Genomic DNA, 18,525 nt, shown 5'->3' with positions numbered 1-18,525 from the left:
TCCTTGAGGGATCAGGGAAGGGACTGACATGGCTGTACACCATCGTTCATGTTCCACTGGGTATGGGACTGGGACCCGAGTGCACTGCAGATGTTGTCTTTGGATTTCACTTACTTCTTTACTAACCATGAAAATCTTGCTGCTTTTCCTTCATATTTGCTGAATGGCATGAGTCAGATTTTAAAGCAGTGACTTCAGGTTCCACCCTGGGCTGGACCCTGACAAGGAAACACCAAATAACTTGTAACAGAAACCTGTGCATTTCCTGAAGAACGGCAGGGTGGCCATTCCCTTCCAGCCCCAACAGAGCCCTGGGGCAAGGCCATGGGGCTGCCTGTGTCTGTCAGATGTGGAGCACAAAGAGCCTCAGTATAAATATCCCAGGACACAGTCAGTGAGGGCAGTTTTATTCCAGTATGCAGAATGGACTTTTTCCTCTGAACTTTAAAATAAACAACATTTTGGCCAAACAAATGGAACTGACCTTTTTATTAAAAGCATATATCTTCTCATGCTTGTTTCAGTAAGAGGTTGTTAATTTTATAGAACTCCTTAATTTGCGGAAGAGCTGACTTAAGTAATTCCAATAGCATTTATCATCTTACTTTTTGCTCCTTGCAGCTGGAGAGTTTGTAGCCTTTTCATTGAGGAGGAGAAATAAGAAAAGTAGCTCTAACTCTGTTCTTTGCACAGGTGGAGAGAGAGGCTGAGTCTATCAAGTTAATTTTTAAGTTGATGAAAAATTCAGGTTCATGCTGAAGAGGATTGACCTGCCCACAAGCTCAAGCTTATTCCTGCTCAGATGTGAAGGAAGGATTACAAATAGTTATCAAGAGCAGCTTTGAAAAAGAGATTAGAAAGTCTTCTATTAGAAATTAGAAACTATTCTGTAAAGTGAGGGAATGCTACCAAAGTTGGCATCTGGTTCTGAGACACCAGTGAAGGGCTCTCTCCCTCTTGAATGCGTGTATGTGAAGGAAGCTGTCCTGACACATGAAGCCCTTGGTTGTATGAGTTGCTTAATTTCCAAGACATGAAAAAGCACTCGTGCTTACCCAAATCAGTGTTTCCAGGGCTTCAAGGATCATGTTCTTGTACTGGCTTTTTGGCCTTTTTCCTCTGTAGTGTGGCCAAGCCTCCAAACCATGAACAAGCCCTTATTTTCTTTAGTTATTTTTGTTAGATTTTGGCTTAGTTGAACCTGACAGAACTGCAGTTTCATGAGAATGTTTGACTCCTGTTGTGCTCAGAGATCTCAAAACAAAAACCTTTCCTTGGATGGGATGATGAAGGTTTGTTTGCCTGCTCCTACCCCCAGGAGGCAAGGATTGCCGATTCTCCCCACTCCCCCAAAATGTAACAAACCTAATTGTTTTCATATATCTTATTTGGGGCTGTGGTTGTTTTACTTCCTTTTATTCCTCCCCTTTTTTCCTTTTTATTGCTTTCATTTGAACTTCTTTTATGGATTTATTTCATCTTGAAATCCAGCCACCAGGATGAGGCAGCATTCCAGCTCTGATCCCAGCAGTGCTGGTGCGCAGGGATTACTGTGCGTGCCTTACATAAGGCAGTCCTGTTTACAGACACAGGGATTTTGGTTTTACCAGCAGTACAATGTTGTTGGATTGTGTTCAGTGTGACTCACTGTAATCTCAGCTCTTTATTTCTGCACAGCTGCCTCTCCGGGCCAGGTTAAAGGCGATTGGCAAAACCAGGATTTTTCTAAATCTGCAGAGCATACCCTATTTTGGGGATGAGATACCCCCTGCCAGGGAGGAACATGGCTGTTTCTGGCAGCTTGGGTGAGCTGCTGCCTGACCTCAAAGGCAGAGAGCTCTCCTTTCCACATGTGGCTCATCAGAGCCAGCTCCTGGTTTGCTGTGTTGGGGTTTTCTCTACACCTTCTCTCCATTTCTTGCATTTGCTGTTTGTTCAGTGTCTTCTCTTTGCTGGGTGAATGTTGAAAATGTGCTGGTGTGCTTTGCTGTTTGCAAGTGGCTCTTGTAAAAGTCATGGTTGGTCTGAACAGTTGAAAGGGAAAGGAGTCAGGCTGGCCTGCTGCCCTTCCCAAGGAGGATTTTTGATGGGTTTGGGATGTCCATGTCCACACATTTACTGCTGGGATATACCACAGCGCATATAGAAATGGGAGCATGTGTATTTCTTCAATGAAATAAAGAGAAAAAACATCAAAGATGGGATGGGAGAGCCTTTTGGGCTTGGACAGTCTTTCAAGTGCTCAGGAAGCTTCTGAAGGCAGCTGAGAAGGGCCTCCTGAACCCAGCCACCTAAACTGGTTTAGGTGCCCTGTTCAGGTGAAACTTTGCTGTATTTATGGAGAGTATGAATGTAAGTTTTCAGGATGGCTCTAGCCAGAACAGCACAGGCCCATGGGGCTTCTGGTTGCCTTCCCCATCTCTGTATCAGCACACTCAGTTTGAAAAGACTTCATCAGGTTAAAGGGTGGTTACCAGGAATTCTCTCTGGGAAAGGCAGATTTGCAATTCTGATGGTAAGTTATGTAAGTAGAACACTTGGAGCCTTGATGTTATGGCAAGGCAGCCTCACAAAGCCTATTAAAGGGGACAGAAGACTCACAAAACGCACGTGTGTTGGGGCCCTGGGGTGCTCCTAGTGCGAGTGGGGCTGGAGGATCGTGAGGGGTTGGGGATTCCAGGGTTCTGGATCTGACTGTGGTGCTGTTCCTGCAGGTCTCCCGGGTGCCGGGCCCGGGACAGCGGGGCCCAGAGCTGCCATGACGACAGGCGACTGCTGCCACCTCCCCGGCTCCCTCTGCGACTGCCCGGGAAGTGCTGCCCTGTCCAAGTCTGTGGAGGAGTCGGACATGGGCCGCCCTCAGTACATCACCCAGGTCACGGCCAAGGACGGCCGGCTCCTCTCCACCGTGATCAAGGCGCTGGGCGCCCAGAGGTGAGGCTGCTGCCGGGACGGGGCTCGGAGCCGCAGCCGGGCCCTTCCCCTGGCTCGGGTGCAGGGAGACAACCAAGTCTCGTTCTGTGAAGGAGTTTGCCGGGGCGCTGATGGCGGGCGGGACTGCTGGCGGGCCGGCCGCTCCCAGGGCCCTCAGCCGGGCTCCTGCAGCCCTCAGGGCACGGGCAGCGCCTCCGCTGCGCTGCTCTCCCGGCCTCGGGGGTGAACCTGGGCCGTGCTCGCCGGGCACTGTGCTGTTCATGGGGACGTCTGAGGGGCTGCAAGGGAGCACAGCCCTTGTTCCAGGAACGTCCGTGGAGTGAAGGCGTGGTGTTGATCTTCAGCCGCAGGGAGGGGACGGTGTTTGTGTTGCAGCAACTACCGCATCCAGCTATTGCTAGAGGCGACACGTGGCAGCTTCACTAGCTCAGACTCCTCCTGATGCGACTTCTTGTCATTTATTTTGAGTCGCTTCCAGAGTAGAGGACATTTGGCAGCATTGTTCAGTCCATCTACTGAGAGCTGTCACATTTTGTGTTCAGAAATCCTGTCTGAACAGCTGTTGCTTGTTTCAATGAGTTTGGTCAAACATTTGTGTGATACAAAAGCAGTGATTGCAGACATGGGGGAGGGATGCAGGGAAGCTGGATGAGAATAGAAGCAAACATAATTGTTGCATCCAGCAAACCTGGAGCAGGTCAATAAAAATGTGAAAGTAACTGGGCTTGCTCTCTGGCAGTAGATAGTCAGGGTGAGGAGTTGTTTAACCCTTTAGAACTGGGCGTGTGATAACTGTGTGGGAAAACTGCCTGGAAACAGGTTTAAAAACCCTAATGTTTTTAGGATTTAATGTTTAGGGTCAACCCATAATGATTCCTTGTGTTTCTACATGGACACCAGTTTGTTTCTTGTGGTCGTGGGTTTCAGTGTCTTCCTTGTCAGCAGCACTTAGCACAGCAAAGCCAAGAGCAGCATGACTGCACTGGAATGTTGAATTACCAATATGGTGTCTTCAGCCTGCTGGAAAACTGTGTCTGAGTCTGCATCATGTGGGAGTGTGAGCGGGTCCCCACCCGGCAGGGTAAAGGAAGGAAGAAAAATGAAGTCTGATAAGAATTCTTCTCACACACTGTCAGCAATTTTTTTCATTTTGGGTTGTTTGTTGATAGCCAAGGTTATAGTAATGTTCTGGAAATATGAAACTTCACAAACAGGAAGAGAACGGGTGAAATAACTTACAGATGCTTTTCTTAGGAAATGACAGATGCATGAGAACACTGGAGGCTGTAGGGGATTGTGTGTCTGGGTCACTAGGGCTCTGTGTGCACGCTGTTCTGGTACAGCATTTTATGGCAATAAATGTTGCACAATCATCAAATAATTCAAATTGGAAGGGAATTCCATAGGATGTCTGGTCCAGCTTCCTTTTAGAGCAAACCTGCTCAGAGTCTTGTCTGATGTAGTTTCCAGGATCTTTGAGGATGAAGTTTCCACCACCTTCCCAGACTCCTGTTGCACCTTTTGCAGGGATTGTCTTGGCTGAAGAAATCCCCTCAATAAAAGGCATGTAAAAAGGAGGAGAGAACATGGATCAGTGGTTCACCAGTGATGTTTAGCAGAGAGAAGGGGATGGTGTACATTGGGTGTAATTTGCTTTGCAGCCCTAAATATGAATAAAAGTCCAATTGGGATGAAACCAGCTAAATAGTGAATTGAAAGTAGTAGAGATATCCTGTGGGAGAGATCTCCTGAGGAATCTTGCTTCTCCTTTAGTGAGCTGACATGCACTTACTTCCTTGCTGGCTCTTCTCTTTCCTTTATGTCCCACCAGCCTTTTTCCCCAGTGTGCTCCTTTTCCTTGAACTGTGCTTCCATGCCTCACTCTTGCTTTCTGTGCAAACTAATGGAGGTGGTGCTGCTGGTTTTCATGATTGCTTTGGCTGTTGTGTTGCAATCCCACAAACTTCTGTAGTCAGGTGGGGTTTTTTGAAGTCAGAATAGCAGTTGAGTGTGAACTATTATATGGGTTCAGTGTGGCTTTTTTTGTTCTGTCAGCAGTATCTAGGAAAAGGTGATACTTGATACCACTCACCTGGATTTCAAGAGGACCTACAATAGGGTCGTTGAAACAAAGATGTTCCTTTTTCACCCCCTCTTGCACCCCCAAATCTGGGCAGCTGTGGATGTAAGAGGAAAACTGTGTGAAAGAAATGCCTGTTTGGAAGGTGGAAATGAGATACTAGTGAGGGCCTGGTTTCCATGGTCCAGGGAAGGCAGTCCTGCCCTGGGCCTCTGCTGTCCAGCATTTTGTTCCTAAATTATCTCAGTGCTTGGTGAATGCTGAAGAAATTACCTGAACTGCTGAGAACAGCAAACTGTGGTGCCTACAGCCATCTGGGGCTTCCCAGGGAGTCCAGAACATCCTCATCATGGGGCTGGCATGTGTGGCACAGGGCTGCTAGGAAACCTGTGCCATGGGATGCCAGCTGGGATGCCCCATCTCTGTAAGTGTTCCAGGCCAGGTTGGCTGGGGCCTTGAGCAAGTTGGTCTAGTGAAAGGTCTAGTGAAAGGTGTAGCACTAATTGTTCAGTCAGTGGTGCCAGCTGAAGGTGTGAGGAATATCGTGGGAACAGATGGATACTTTGAGTGTGATGAGCAGCTCAGGCCTCCTGTGGGGAAGGTTGCAAGTGTCTCTGAAAATATTTGTTAGTTGCTTTGCTAGATATCTCTGGTTCTGTGAGGTTCTGTGTGATTCTGTAGTTGGAACTCGTGGCCAAGGAAGTGTTGTTCCTGAAGCACCAAAGCATTTCTGCAGGGCAGTTGTTGTCTGGGGAGGGTGTGCCCACAGGATGCTGGAGAGTTACTGTGCAATGATGGGCAGAGGGTTTGGAGACCTTGCTCTGGGTGCACACCTGCTGTGAAATATATTGTATTCTTGGGGAGTAGAGCTTCCAGGGTCAATTCAGTTGTCTCTTGAAATACTGCTGTTCCTTTTGCAGTTCCTGCTCAGCCCAGGCTGCAGAGCTGAGGTTGGCTGAGAGTGGGTAGGTGATCTGGTAAATGTGACCTGATTGCCAACCTCTTGAGTAGCTGCAGGTGGCTGGGGCGTGCTGTGACTACTGTGGGTCATTTGGCTTTGCTTTGAGTGTCTGGATTTGCATGAGTGCTTCAGGCTTGGTGTTGGGTCTGGTATAAGCCCCTGCCTGTGGGCAGAGCTGAAGACCACAGGACGTGCACTGCAGTCACTTGTGGGGCCAGCTGAGCTGGCCAGGCTGATGTGCCATCTTCTCTTGTTGTTATGGGTCTTCCAGATTTTAAATTATCTAAAATGTCCTGAGCACCTCCATTGTCCCCTGAGACTGGTTTCTTGCTGCAGCAGGCTCCTGGCATGCTGTGCCACACACTGCCTGCTGTTCATGTGCCTTTCTGGGGCTTGGTGGGACCAGACCCTATGGCAGTGCTGTTCTGCCTGCTCTGACTGTGATTTCATTTTGTTTGTCTCCCATTCTGCCTCTTTAGTGATGGTCCCATCTGTCGAATCTGTCATGAAGGTGGAAATGGGGAGGGACTGCTTTCCCCATGTGACTGCACAGGAACACTGGGCACCGTGCACAAGAGCTGCCTGGAAAAATGGTTATCCTCCTCCAACACAAGTTACTGTGAGCTCTGCCACACAGAATTTGTTGTAGAAAGAAGACCAAGACCCTTGACAGAGGTACCATTTTCTTCCTGCTTCATTTTTATTTCCATATCATTTGAGAGAAAATGACTGATTGCCCTACTGTTCTTGTAGTTCTTGGTGTCTCCTCCTCCTTGCAGTACCTTTGTATTCACAAAGAAGAGTCTGTTTGAAGAGATCAAGTCCCTTGTCAGACCAAGTGAGGTAGTTGCAAACATGCAGTAGTGGTGTTTGGGGCAGCTCTCACCTGTGACCTGCCCACATGGCACCTGCCAGTGGCAAGCACGGTGCTTTTTTGGCTGTGCTTTACTGCCTGAGCATCAAATTGCAGGTGTCACAGCATGACTGACTGAATTATGAAGTTCTCATAAATATTCTTTTTTTTTGCTCCCGGTTTTAATCTTATCTCAGTGTTAGATTAGTGCAGCTCTCTTGCATGTGCCTTCCTTGCCATATTCTGCTCTGAAAAGTGAGATGTGGTGATTGCTGATACTGTTTGTAAAAGACCTGTCTTCCCATGACTAATATTGATGTGTGCTCCTTCAGGCTTTGATCCTTCCTGCTGCTCTGTGCTCCTCCCAGTTGAAGGAGAAAACAAGACAGGGCTCAGCTGGTCCTCATGTTCCTCTCTGTGGTGACCACAGGGGATCAGTCAGTCCCTCAGCCTCCCAGAGCTGGAACATACAACACAGGCTCTGGCTGGTGCGTTGGGTTTTTTTGTTTTGGGAACAAAGGCAGCATGGACCAGGCCATTGTCTGACCTCAGGGTTCAAGTGTACATCCCCAAAAGAGGAATAAGTAAACCGGTGAGGTACAATACAGAAGGCTTAAGGATTTGTGTTAGAGATGGTGTAATATGTCTGCAGTTGAGTGAGCTCTCCTGTGTCAGTGGCTCGGGGGTTCCTTCAGCACCCTGTGCAAGTGCAGAGAAGTGTCACTCTGCAGCTGGGCATTTACACCTAACAATTTTGGGAGTCCCAGGTTCTGCAGCCATCAGCCAGTGGGAGCTCTGGGAGCTGGTTCTTAGCATCAGACTCCCATTACCTGGCAGCTGTCAGGGATTTGTCACTACCTGCTACCAGAGCGTGTGTGGAGGCAGGGTTATTTCGGATTTGTAATGGTGGCTGCTCTTGTCCACGCTCTCCTGCCCCTTGCCCCATCAGTTAGGTCAAAACTGAGTCACAACTGGAATTCTAAGTTGCTTTCCACGTTTCTGTTTCCATTCCTATTAATTCCAGAGGTTGCTTCTTTTCTCTTCCCACCTCCATCTGGAAACAATATTTGTCCCCTCTTCCTTTCCAGAGTCCCCAGATCTATTTCTCATACTCCCATCTCCTCCTAGTGAACCTTTGAGTAGAAAAGAGTCCACCAACTGGGGAAGCATTCAAGCTTCAGTTTGCAAAGTAGATACTAAGTTTTAATGACTGTTTAACTTACAACTGATTGTCATGGACTTGACAGCCCCAGACAGGAGGAGGCTTTAGCCTGCAGTGCTAACCCAAGCCATGTATCTAGCACAGTAATTTGTATGAGCATTACCTCAGTGGTTACTGCTGTTAGGGTCTTACTGCTTCTCTCCTAGCTGCTCAGACATATAAATTGGTGCTTTGGCCAATATCTCTCAAACAGTTATTTCAGAGGTTGCAAAACACTGCTTTAAAACATTTAGGAAGGGCTGTACCTTGTCTTTGAGTACACAGTGCAGGCAAGCCCAGGGGCAGTGATCTTGCTAGGGCTTATGCAGGCCAAGTTGTGAGTGCAGGTCTCAGATGTTTTAGCTTAAGAACTGGTTAATAAATATTAAATATTCCTAGCCAGAAACAAACACGTGGGAGTGCGTTCAGCCATCTTTCACGATGCTGTGGCACCTCATAACAAGCATAGGCTTGGAAAACTGCACACTCAAATAAAAGCTGAAAGGCTAGTGTGTATTGGAGGAGTTTTTCCTGTGACACCAACTCTGTGCCTCCATCTGGCATGAGGAGCTTGCTGGGAGAGTGGGACAGAAAAGTTTTGTCTGTATTTCAGTGTGGGTGAATGAGCATTCCAGGACAATCAATTTTAGTTCCTGTTGAAATTTGTGAAAAGCCCCTCTGGACTAGAGCCTATAAGGGTATGGTGATCAACAAACAAACTGTGGGTGCTGAGAGGTGATGGGTGGGCAGTATTTAATGAACTCAAACACAGGAGAACTGCCACTGTGTTTTCAGAGAGGAATGGACTTCTTGAGCCATCACTGCCAGCTGGCAAAGGCTTTGGGATTCCAGTGGTTTACTACTTCTAGTGTATTTGGACTGTCTGTGAGCACAGTGAAGGAGATGATCTACTCTGTTGAGGTGTCTGCTGGGGAGCAGCTTGCCTGAAGTGCCTTGTGAGCCTGGAGGCTGGTAAGCATGTGATGAAAGTCACCGGGTAGCTGGTGAGAGTGATCCCTGCTGCAGAGCAGAGCCTAGCATGCTACAGCCCCAGAGCAGTTCCCTTGCCAGCAGCTCAGTGGCAGAAAGGTTTTCCCTGGCTTGGAAAGCAGCATATAGCCTGGTTTGACACAGCCCATGGTAGCAGGCTGCTCTTGCCCCTCTTCCAGGGCTGGCAGCACACCCCAAGGCAGCGGAGTGCAGTGGGGGGGTACAGCAGTGTGCTGTGGCTGCAGCACTCAGGTGTGCTGGGGCCCTGCACAGCCCCCTGTGCTCATCAGCACGTGTGCTCTGTGCCTGGCACACCATGGCTGGATGGCTCCTGCTAGAGCAAAATGGCTCACCTGGCTTGAAAGGCCACCTGGTTTTGTTGTATTACTTCCACCATGCTATAAACCCTCTGACCCTTGCCTGGAGCCTGGGGAAAGTGACCTGGAGTTCAATTTCTCATTTTCATTGGGAGCTCTTACAGCCACTCTGAGCTCCTGCACCACTGCAGTCTGCTGTGCAGAGGCAATGACAGTGAGTGTGCTTCATCCCTTGGGGTTTGCTGGCGTTAGAGGCCAACTGACCAAGTGTGAGCACTTTGGGAAGCTCCCGCTGGTAGCAGAGGTTCTGCCCTTTGGCAGGAGCTGATAACCCTTGGCCAGCTGGCTAGCACTTGCCATTAATACTCTGCCTGCAGTCTGGTGCAATCTCATCCCCATACCAAACCAAATACTTTTGGGAAGTGTCATCTCTAAGTTGTTCATCTGTTTCTGAGAAGAGGGCTTGGGAAAGAGGCTGCTTAGTCGTTTAAAAATGCCACAGTTCCACCAGCCACCTTATCTGGGAAGTTCTCTGCCTCTTGGTTGTTTGAGGGGAGGGGTGGGGAGTGTTTTGAAACTTTGGGGGAAGTGATGTTTGTGGTGAGTGTGCTGTTGAGGAGCCCTGATAAAAATCCACTGCTCACCAAGTAAAGCTGTGAAATCAAAATAGAAATTAAGAGCAGAGGATAAATGGCTGGAGACTAGGATTAGGAATGATGCAGGGGCATGCTGCATGGCAGAAGGGTCTGCCCCATGTGTGAAAGGCTGCCCCAAGCATTCTAGCTCTCTTTTGCTGTCACCTGGCCACAAAGGAATTTGGTAGCATGGTACCTGCTGCTGCTGGGCCTCTGAGGAGAAAGCAGCTCTTGCTCTTGGTTCTGCCATGTTCTGCCTTTCCAGCCTGGGGAAACTTAGAGCTGGTCTTAGTGGCAGCAGCAGTCACTGGTCAGCTCATCTCTGGGAAGGGACCATCTGCTTCATTAAGAACTGGCTTTGTCATGTGGTTTTGAGATCCTTCAGAAGGAAAGGGTCTGAGGCTGATTTTGGGATGCAGGAGACATTTTGGTGAGTACTGGGGAGAAGCTACATGGCCAAGTTGAAATTCTTCTGTGTAAACTTCCTGATTTCTTAGAAGTCAGGAAATGCCATGACCAAAATTGCCTTAGTTTTTACTTCAGGCCTCTTGTCTATCTGTGTTACAGTGTGGTCTTCATGGTCACAGGCTGTGTCTTCCAGAAGGAGTGCATGGATGGAAGACGCTCACTAGCTAACTGTATTAATCCTGCTATGTCCTTGTTCACCAAGACCAAACTTCATTTTCTCACAAGCTTCTCTGGGGTTCTTATTGCTGTGACATCCAAGCACTTCACAAACAGTAATTGAATTTTACAGCCTCTTTTACAGAGGACAGGTGTCAACTTTGTCCAGTATGGATTAAAGATAATTTGTTAATAGAATTATATTTTTGTTTTCTTTAAGCAGCCATTGATTTATGTTGTGGTCTGTTCAATGTAAAAACAGTGACAGTGTTGACTGCCAGCATGCCTGATCTCTGAACCCAGAGTGAGGAACTCATCTGAGCCCAAAGCCGGCTCGGGCAACCACAGGCTGGCCATGGGTGTGGGGGAAATACCTCCTGCAGTTCAGCCTAGCTCAGCTATTTTTTAACTAAGAAGCAGGTTGAAAGCTAAAAAAAAAAAAAAAGAAAGGCTTTGGAAAACTGTCCAGCAGTGAGATCACTGGGCTGAGTGGGGGCATGTTTTGGGGGACATGTTTTGAACATGCAGGTGTAGATGGAGAATTCACCTGATGCCCTGAGTGGAGAGTTTTGTAGCCAGAGGTGCAGGACACTGGTGCCTGTGCTGTGAGAGGACAGAAAGGCTTCTCTGCTCAGCTCTCAAGTGGTCTCCAGCACAGGACAGTTGTGGACCAGGGTTCTTGAGTGAGGAGCATGTCTCCAGCAGAGAACAAAATGGCCAAGCCTCAGAGAGGGGTGGTTTTCCTGTATGATTGTTAATTTAATGGACCTCCATATGCTTACAGAAAAGTGATCTCACTCCAGGACACTCTAGCCAACAGGGCTGGCATAGTCAAAAAAGGCAAAATGCTTTCTGTGTTCCCTGGAAGATTTTGTCATTTGATACTTAGATGAAGTATTTGAAGTGTAAGTTACACCAGACACAGTTTTCCTGGAGGAACTACTTTCCTCTTTGTTCTAATAATATCATGCACAGGAAATTCCCACTTACTGCCTAGGATTCTTCTTCAGGGAGTATCTGTATCTTTGCTGTCCAGAGCATGGCAGAAGGAGGAGTGCAGGCCTTTGGACCTGAAGGATTGCTGCAGCCTAGACAGCTCTTTCTCCCAGGCCACAGGTGATCATACAATTCTCTAGGCATGATTGAGTTTATTTGTCCTAACATTTCATGCCTTAAATGTGCCTCAGCCAGCCCTTGTTCTTTAAAGTCCTATATAGTGGATGGAGAAGGGAATACCTCTTGTGATCAATTAATTCCTGCCTCCTTAGAAGGCTAAGTTAGGATATGTCACCTTGTCTGGAGGAGTCTGCCTCTTCATGTAGGAGAACCAGGCAACTTGTGTAGGAGTGAAAATATTGCCTCCCCTGCCTCTGTCCTTAATGTTTTCCCTTGCACATAACTCTTCTCTTTGGTCTGGGGCAAAAACCATCACAAACCTATTTTCTCTACAAAGTCTTCCTGCTGGGGATACTTTGCCCTTTGGGATTTCAGGCAGAGCTGTGTGGGTGGAGGTATTTGGGACTGTATTGGATATGTTGTGTATTTCCAGAAAGCATTACCAAGGGTGACAGTGTGGCTGTGTTTGTACAGCCACAAGCCCTTCTGCACAGCTCCTGGCCTTCCCCCTGGCTGCAGCCCATTGCCCACAGAGGGACAGGGCTGTGTGGGTTGGTCTGTATTGGTGTACCTGAGCCCACTCTTGCCCATTTTTACTTTCCCAGATTACCAGCAAAGGTGTTCCTCTCCATGGCTGCCTTGTTTTGTGTGTTTTGCTGTGGCACCTACCCTCTCATTTCTCTCTTCAGTTCATTAACCACTTGTAAAGTGTTAAAGTTTCAAGCTGTTGTTAATTTTGTCCCCTCTAAGTGTTTCTGATTGGGCTGAAGAGAAGCACCACCTCAGCAGCCCAAAGACTCCTGTTTGGGGCCATGTGCCTCTGCTGTGAACCAGCTGTGGTTTCTGAGGCCAGTCCTGGCATGGGGAGGGGCTGGGTCAGGTCTGTGCTGCCAGCCCAGGTCTCTGCAGAAATGTCCTGGGCTTGCAGGTCAGGCAGGTGTCAGAGCAGCAGCTGCTGGGTCCCAGCAAAAATCACTCCATACTCCACAGGAAGGGTGTGTTTTTGTTCACACATAATGTAAATACCAGGCAGAGGAGCCAGGAGTTTCAGGTCTCTGCTCTGAGAGGACACAAACTGCTGGTGCAGAGGCCAAAGACTCTGGCTTTGCTTTGCTAAAATTACTGGGAGGTTGAAAGTCAGCATAACCTCATGGTGAAAGCTAACAAGTACAATGCAGGACTTGATCATAATGCTTCTGCAAGCATTTAATTCCTTTGCTAAGGCAAAAATCATTTAAGACATCTCACTAATTACAAAAAAGATTTCTCTGGTGAACCAGTCACTGTTGGAGCAGTCCAGCTACATCTTTTGTTTCCCTATTTCTGTCCTTGCAAGCAAATCTCATCATGGAGTCCCAAGAAAATTCTGCTTCTGTATTTCAATTCTGCTGGTGTTTTCCAGCAGTGTGTGTTTTAATAACTTTATTTATAAATGGGCTGCTTTAGTGATTCTGGTGAGCTCCTTTGCCTCCTCAAAACAGCTCCTCCTTCCAAGAGGGCTGTGCTGTACAGGACCCTGGCAGTTTTTTGCTCCTGTTGTTCTTCTTGGAGTTTATGGTGCAATTTTGATTAAAGATGATTACTTTTCAATGACTGCTAACACTTTTGGTTCATTTAGACTGGATATTTTATGTAGGTCAGTGGATTATTTTTTTGTCTCTTGAAAGTACAATTTTCAAACACACTGTCACAACGAAATGTGTTTGAAATTCTCTGAGGAGTTGCTTGACTGCAGGTTACGCTAGAGTAGGGGACGCCTCCCGTGGGTTGTGCAGTCCTTCTGCTTCGTCTCCTGAGTCTCCTGCACCTCTGTGGCTGTGGGAGGTGCTGCAGAGATGTCCCTGGAACACGAAAAGGGAGGTTGGCACGCAGGAATTGTGATGTTCCTCCTGCTTGCGTTACTAGGGAAAGGAGTTTTGCCTCTGGGCGCAGCACTCACTGTCCTCCCTCCAGTTCGGAGAACTGAGCTGTGATATGAGCTCTGCCCCACCCTTCCTCCAGCCTTATCTTCCTTGCAGACAGACTTTTCTCTTTGCTTTCCTCGAACTCTTCTGCTGAACTCACTGCAGTGTTGTCTGATCCGTGCTCCTCTGCCCTTCCCCAGCCCACCTCTCTTCTTGCTCAATGCACACCTCTTTTACACTCGTGAATCTAGTGAAAAACAAATCCTTCTTGGTTCCATCTGAGTTCCCACTGTTCTAATCTTTTCCTTTCTCTCTTTACTTAAGTTTGCTGTCTGGAGATGCTGGTCACAGGTCCAACATGAGATCCTCTTGGCACTTCTCTGTGCAGTCCTGGGCACTGCTCTGCATAAAGCAATGGCCTGTTTGGGGCCAAAACAGGAAATACCCTTGCACTCTTGATATTCACCAGCACTAGTCTTCCTTACCTGTCCTTCTTCACCACTTTGTCCAGCCCAGTCTGTGCTGTGCTAATCCAGAAGACCAGTGAGCTTTCTCTGAGGTGCTGTGATCCTGTACTGGCACATGTCATGGTGTGGCATTTGCCATGGTGCCACCAACCATGGGAGCTCGTGCTGCTCTCTCTGGAGGAAAGTGTCCCAGTGACCTGCAGCACTGCTTGGGTCTGTTCCTCTCCTGTCCACCCTTTCTAGTGCTCCTAAATCCCTTGGGTCAGCCCAGAGCCCTGTGCTTCCCAGCAGCTGAGGGTGTAGGGAAGGCTTTCATGCCTATTCAAGGAGAGATTTGGGTTGTGGAGGTCTATGGGGCATTGTTGGCAGGTAGCTGGGGGAAGGAGGATGGGGAGGGGCAGCTTTGTGCAGCATTTAACTGCTCTGCTTGCAGGGCTAGGGGCATTTCTGGGTCTTGGCTTCCTGAATTCTGGGTACTCTGTCAGAAAACATCCCTTCCCACCTTGGTGAAGGAGACAGGACCATTCTGCTGGGGCTGCCCATGGAGCTCAATGCCTGCAGAAGGGTTTTGGTGCAGGCCCAGAGAAGGGATATGAGAGTCCTTCATCTGAAGCTGTACTGTTTGATTCAACATGTTTCTCAGTACAGGTACAGGACTAGTAGTGCTGCTGTGATCAAGTTAATGTGATTTTTTTTCTGGCTTTTATAGCCAGGCACCAGGTCAGCAGTGAAAGAAAAATCAGCAGGCACCTGAGAAGCCAGAGGGTAACTGTCTGGTGGGCAGAAAGCATGTGGGATGTTTTGTAATGCAGCCAAATGCTTGTGTGGTGCTGTGGCTTGCCATTGTGCTGTAGCTGTGAAGCACGTGGGGAACTCTGGCAGGGTTGGTGGTGAGGCTGGCAGCTCACACTGCTCCTGACTCATGGCCCCCAGAGCGAGGGGGCCGGTGCAGGGCAGGGAGAGATGTGAGCACATGCTGGTCCCTCCAGTGCTGTGCTGCACTGAGTGCTGCATGGGATGTGTTCATGAAACAGCTGACAGCTCACATTCAGCCACTCAATGAGTGAGTCAGCTCTAAGAATCAATGAAAGCTAATTTTTAAAGCACCCATTTTTAATCCCCCAGACAGACTGCAAGGTGCTGAGTGCTGCTGGGAGAGTCCCTCTTCTCTCCACTCCCCTTGGTCCCAAGGGGCAGAATGCAGCCCAGCCTTGAGATACATGGAGCAGCAGGTGCTGGGATGGATGAGAGACTGCTCCGATATGCTTTGAGTTCTGCTCTTGGCTTCCAGAGGAGCTGATGATGTCCTGGTGCCTTTTACTGCCTGCTCTCCTCCTGCCTCCCATCACCTTGGGCTCACCCAAGCTTCATGGGCACTGCAGCAACCAAAGGTCAGCTTCTCATCATCCCACAGCCCCGCTGTGGCTCTAAGAAATGAGTTCTCTTCCATAACCCTGCTGATCCCAGTATCTGGAAAAGCCTCATGATCATGCTGGAGGACAAAGAAATATGGTTATACCCAGAATTCTGTCACACAAGCAGAGAGAAGTTGTTGCAAGCAGGATCTGGGACTCAGCTCATAGCCCAAATGGCAGCAAGCAGCCACCTCTGCCTCTTTCCTTTCAGTCTCAGACATGATTGCAGTGTGGAAGCTGCTAGAAGAAGACCAAGTTGTACTTTTGTTGCTTTCCCATGCTCACTTGATAGTTTTCCCTACAAAAATGGTTTAATCTGCCTGACCATTTTATGGATTGTTGGCAAAGTTTATTTAAAGTCCCGTATGCACCAAAGTGTTGCTGTGCCAGAAATGCTGCACCCTTAGAGTGACTTATTGTTTTCCATTTTGTTACTGTGTCAGTGCATATTGGCAAAGTAAATCAACTGCTTCAAAAGGAAATTAATTTGCTTCCTGCCTTTATATGTTTGTCTCCCATCTGGGGGGGGAGGAAGGAATTTCAAAAGTCACAAGGAATATAAATAGAATTAAGATGCAGTGAAATACCTATCTGCCTGAGCTTCTTACTGTACAAGGGTCAGAAGTGCCCCAACATGTCCTGTTGCATAGAATGGGGTGCTCTGGGCTTGCTGCTAGAGGGAACTTGGTCCAGACTGGGTGATTTGGCACTCGCCTGAGTGCTGTGTCACCAGGCAGCCCTGTCCTGGCCCTGGACTGGAGAGAGTCTGACACAAGGCTGGGTTTGAGTACTGTGTATGGGGACAGCTTTCCTGTGCCAATGAGTTGCTGTCCACCCTCACTTCCTCCCAGGACTGCTCAAACTGCATGTGTGGTGTTTATTGTCCCCATGCAGCTCATCACACTGATTCCTCTGCAGAGCCATACAAGGGGGGAGCTGCAGGTCTGCCTCCCTTCTCCCAGTCCGGTCCAAATGACAGTTCTGCCTGCTCTGAAAGCTGCCCACTGGAGACCTGGTAGTGCTGGTCAGCAGTGGTTGAATGTGAGCCAGATGGCCAAGAAGGCCAATGGCACCTGGCCTGTACCAGCCAAAGTGTGGCCAGCAGGACCAGGGCTGTGGCCATCTGCCTGTGCTGGGCACTGCTGAGGCCCCACCTCAAATCCCGGGGTGGCTGCCTCATCCAAGAAAGACACTGAGGCACTGGAGTATGTCCAGAGAAGGGCAACAGAGCTGGGGAAGGGTCTGGAGTACCAGGAGCAGCTGGGGGGCTCGGCCTGGAGAAAAGGAGGCTCAGGGGAGACCTTCTGTTATCTCTCCCTGACAGGAAGATGCTGCCAGGTGGGGGTCCAGCTCTGCTCCCAGGGAAGAAGCGACAGGATGAGAGTGAACAGCCTCAAGGTGTGCCAGAAGAGGTTTAGGTTGGATATTGGGAACATTTCTTCATGGAAAGGGTTGTCAGGCATTGGAACTGGCTGCCAGGACAGTGGTGGAGCCACCATCCCTTGAAGTGTTGAAAAAGTATGTGGATGACTTGAGGACATGGTTTGGAGGTGGCTCTGGGTTGATGGTTGGACTTGATGATCTTGAAGTCTTTTCCAACCTTAGTGATTCTGTGAGGTTTTCTTCTGGCTGTCTGCCCATCAAGTCATGCTCCAAATGGCTTTAGAATCAATGAAAGTTCCTTGACTGTTACCACTGAAGCGTTCAGATGATTCAGGTCACATCCCTAAAATACTGTGGTTATGAGTCCTCCCAGCTGGAATTCTGGGCCAGGCTCATTCCTGTCACTGCAGCCTCCTCTCCTCTGCTCATGGCCAGCTCAGTGCTGCAGAACCTGCTGTTCCTGTGGCTCTAACCAGCCTAGCTACCCCCCTATTCCATGCCCAGGTTTGCCAGCTGCCCCTTCTCTTTCCCATTTCCACAACAGTTGGCTGTGCTTCCAGTCCCATTCTTGCCCTTTTGCTCTGTCTCACTGAACGTCCCTGCTGCAGTTAAATCTGCAGCCACCTCTGTGCCCCCTGCCTTGCTTCCCTCTTGACCTGCATGCCTCTGGCCAGCCATGTCCTCAGGTTACCTTTGCTGAGGTCTCATGGTTTCTTGCATACCTGTCACCACCACTTGTGTATTGCTCCTTAAAGGGTGGATTCTGAGTAGGAAAGGAGCTTTGTGTGCAAGTTCCCAGATGAGTCCCTTCCCAAGCTGTCTGTTCCAAAGCAGGTACCATACAGGAGGATTGGCCGGACAGCCCAGACCCTGATAGTCTCTTCCCTGCTCTGCCTGTGCCTTTTCAATAATATTCTCCAAGTCTTATCTAAAAATAAAATTCAAAAAATCTTGAATGAGGCAGTCATCTTTGTGAGGAGAAGAAGGAAGAATCTGCAGGCCAGCACACACAGATCCCAGTAAAGATGTGCTGTAACAATTTGGTATCTGTAGGAACCACATCTTCTTGCTATTCTAAAAAAGGAAAGGAAAGGCTTAAAATAGCATAATTCTAGGAAAATAGAACAATTGCTGTTACTGAAGTATCTAAAATGAACCCACACTGGAAGCAAGTCAGGACTCCCAAAAGAAAGAAACATTTGAAGATTGCCTGTGAAACTCTAAAATGCTGTGATTCTCCCACAGGAACCCAAGGGCTAGATTTGGGACAGATGCTGTTATAGTTTGGCCTTGCTGCAGACCCCAGTGCCCCTGTTTCCCACAGCCTCCTTCACCAGTTAGAGTCCTGGGTCTGTTTCTGTTGAAGTTTAGTCCAAGACCTGTCAGATTCATATTAAGCCAGGCTTTACTGAACTGATGCCCTGCAGTGCCTGCTCCTCACTACTCCAGAGGAGAGTCCAGGAGCTTCTGTATTCATGACTGCCTTTCCCTGTACAGGTTCATTAACTGTTTCTTCCATTTCCCTTGTTAATTGTTGAAACTAGACTTGCCACTCTCTGGTTCCCTTTAGGAGAAGGTTGGTGTGAGTCAGACTGCACAGTGCAGGCCAGAGGTCCCCAGCTCTCCTGCCTGTCCCAGGCTGATC

General features: G+C 48.5%; 1 protein-coding gene across 3 annotated transcripts in view; it reads left to right on the top strand.

Moving 5' to 3' along the window:
* Positions 1-18,525, top strand: part of MARCHF2 (membrane associated ring-CH-type finger 2) — a 34,532-nt gene that overhangs the window by 9,792 nt on the left and 6,215 nt on the right. For all 3 annotated transcript variants that reach the window (XM_066566343.1, XM_066566344.1, XM_066566345.1), the window contains exons 2-3: positions 2,715-2,934; positions 6,455-6,650. In XM_066566343.1, the coding sequence (XP_066422440.1) occupies positions 2,759-2,934; positions 6,455-6,650 (372 nt within the window). In that variant the 5' untranslated portion in view covers positions 2,715-2,758. The remainder of the gene's footprint in view (positions 1-2,714; positions 2,935-6,454; positions 6,651-18,525) is intronic.

This window comes from Molothrus aeneus, chromosome 27 (assembly GCF_037042795.1).
Source record: "Molothrus aeneus isolate 106 chromosome 27, BPBGC_Maene_1.0, whole genome shotgun sequence".
NCBI lineage: Eukaryota > Metazoa > Chordata > Aves > Passeriformes > Icteridae > Molothrus > Molothrus aeneus.
The sequence above is the reverse complement of the archived record's forward strand: the minus strand, read 5'-3'. Positions and strand labels throughout refer to the sequence as shown.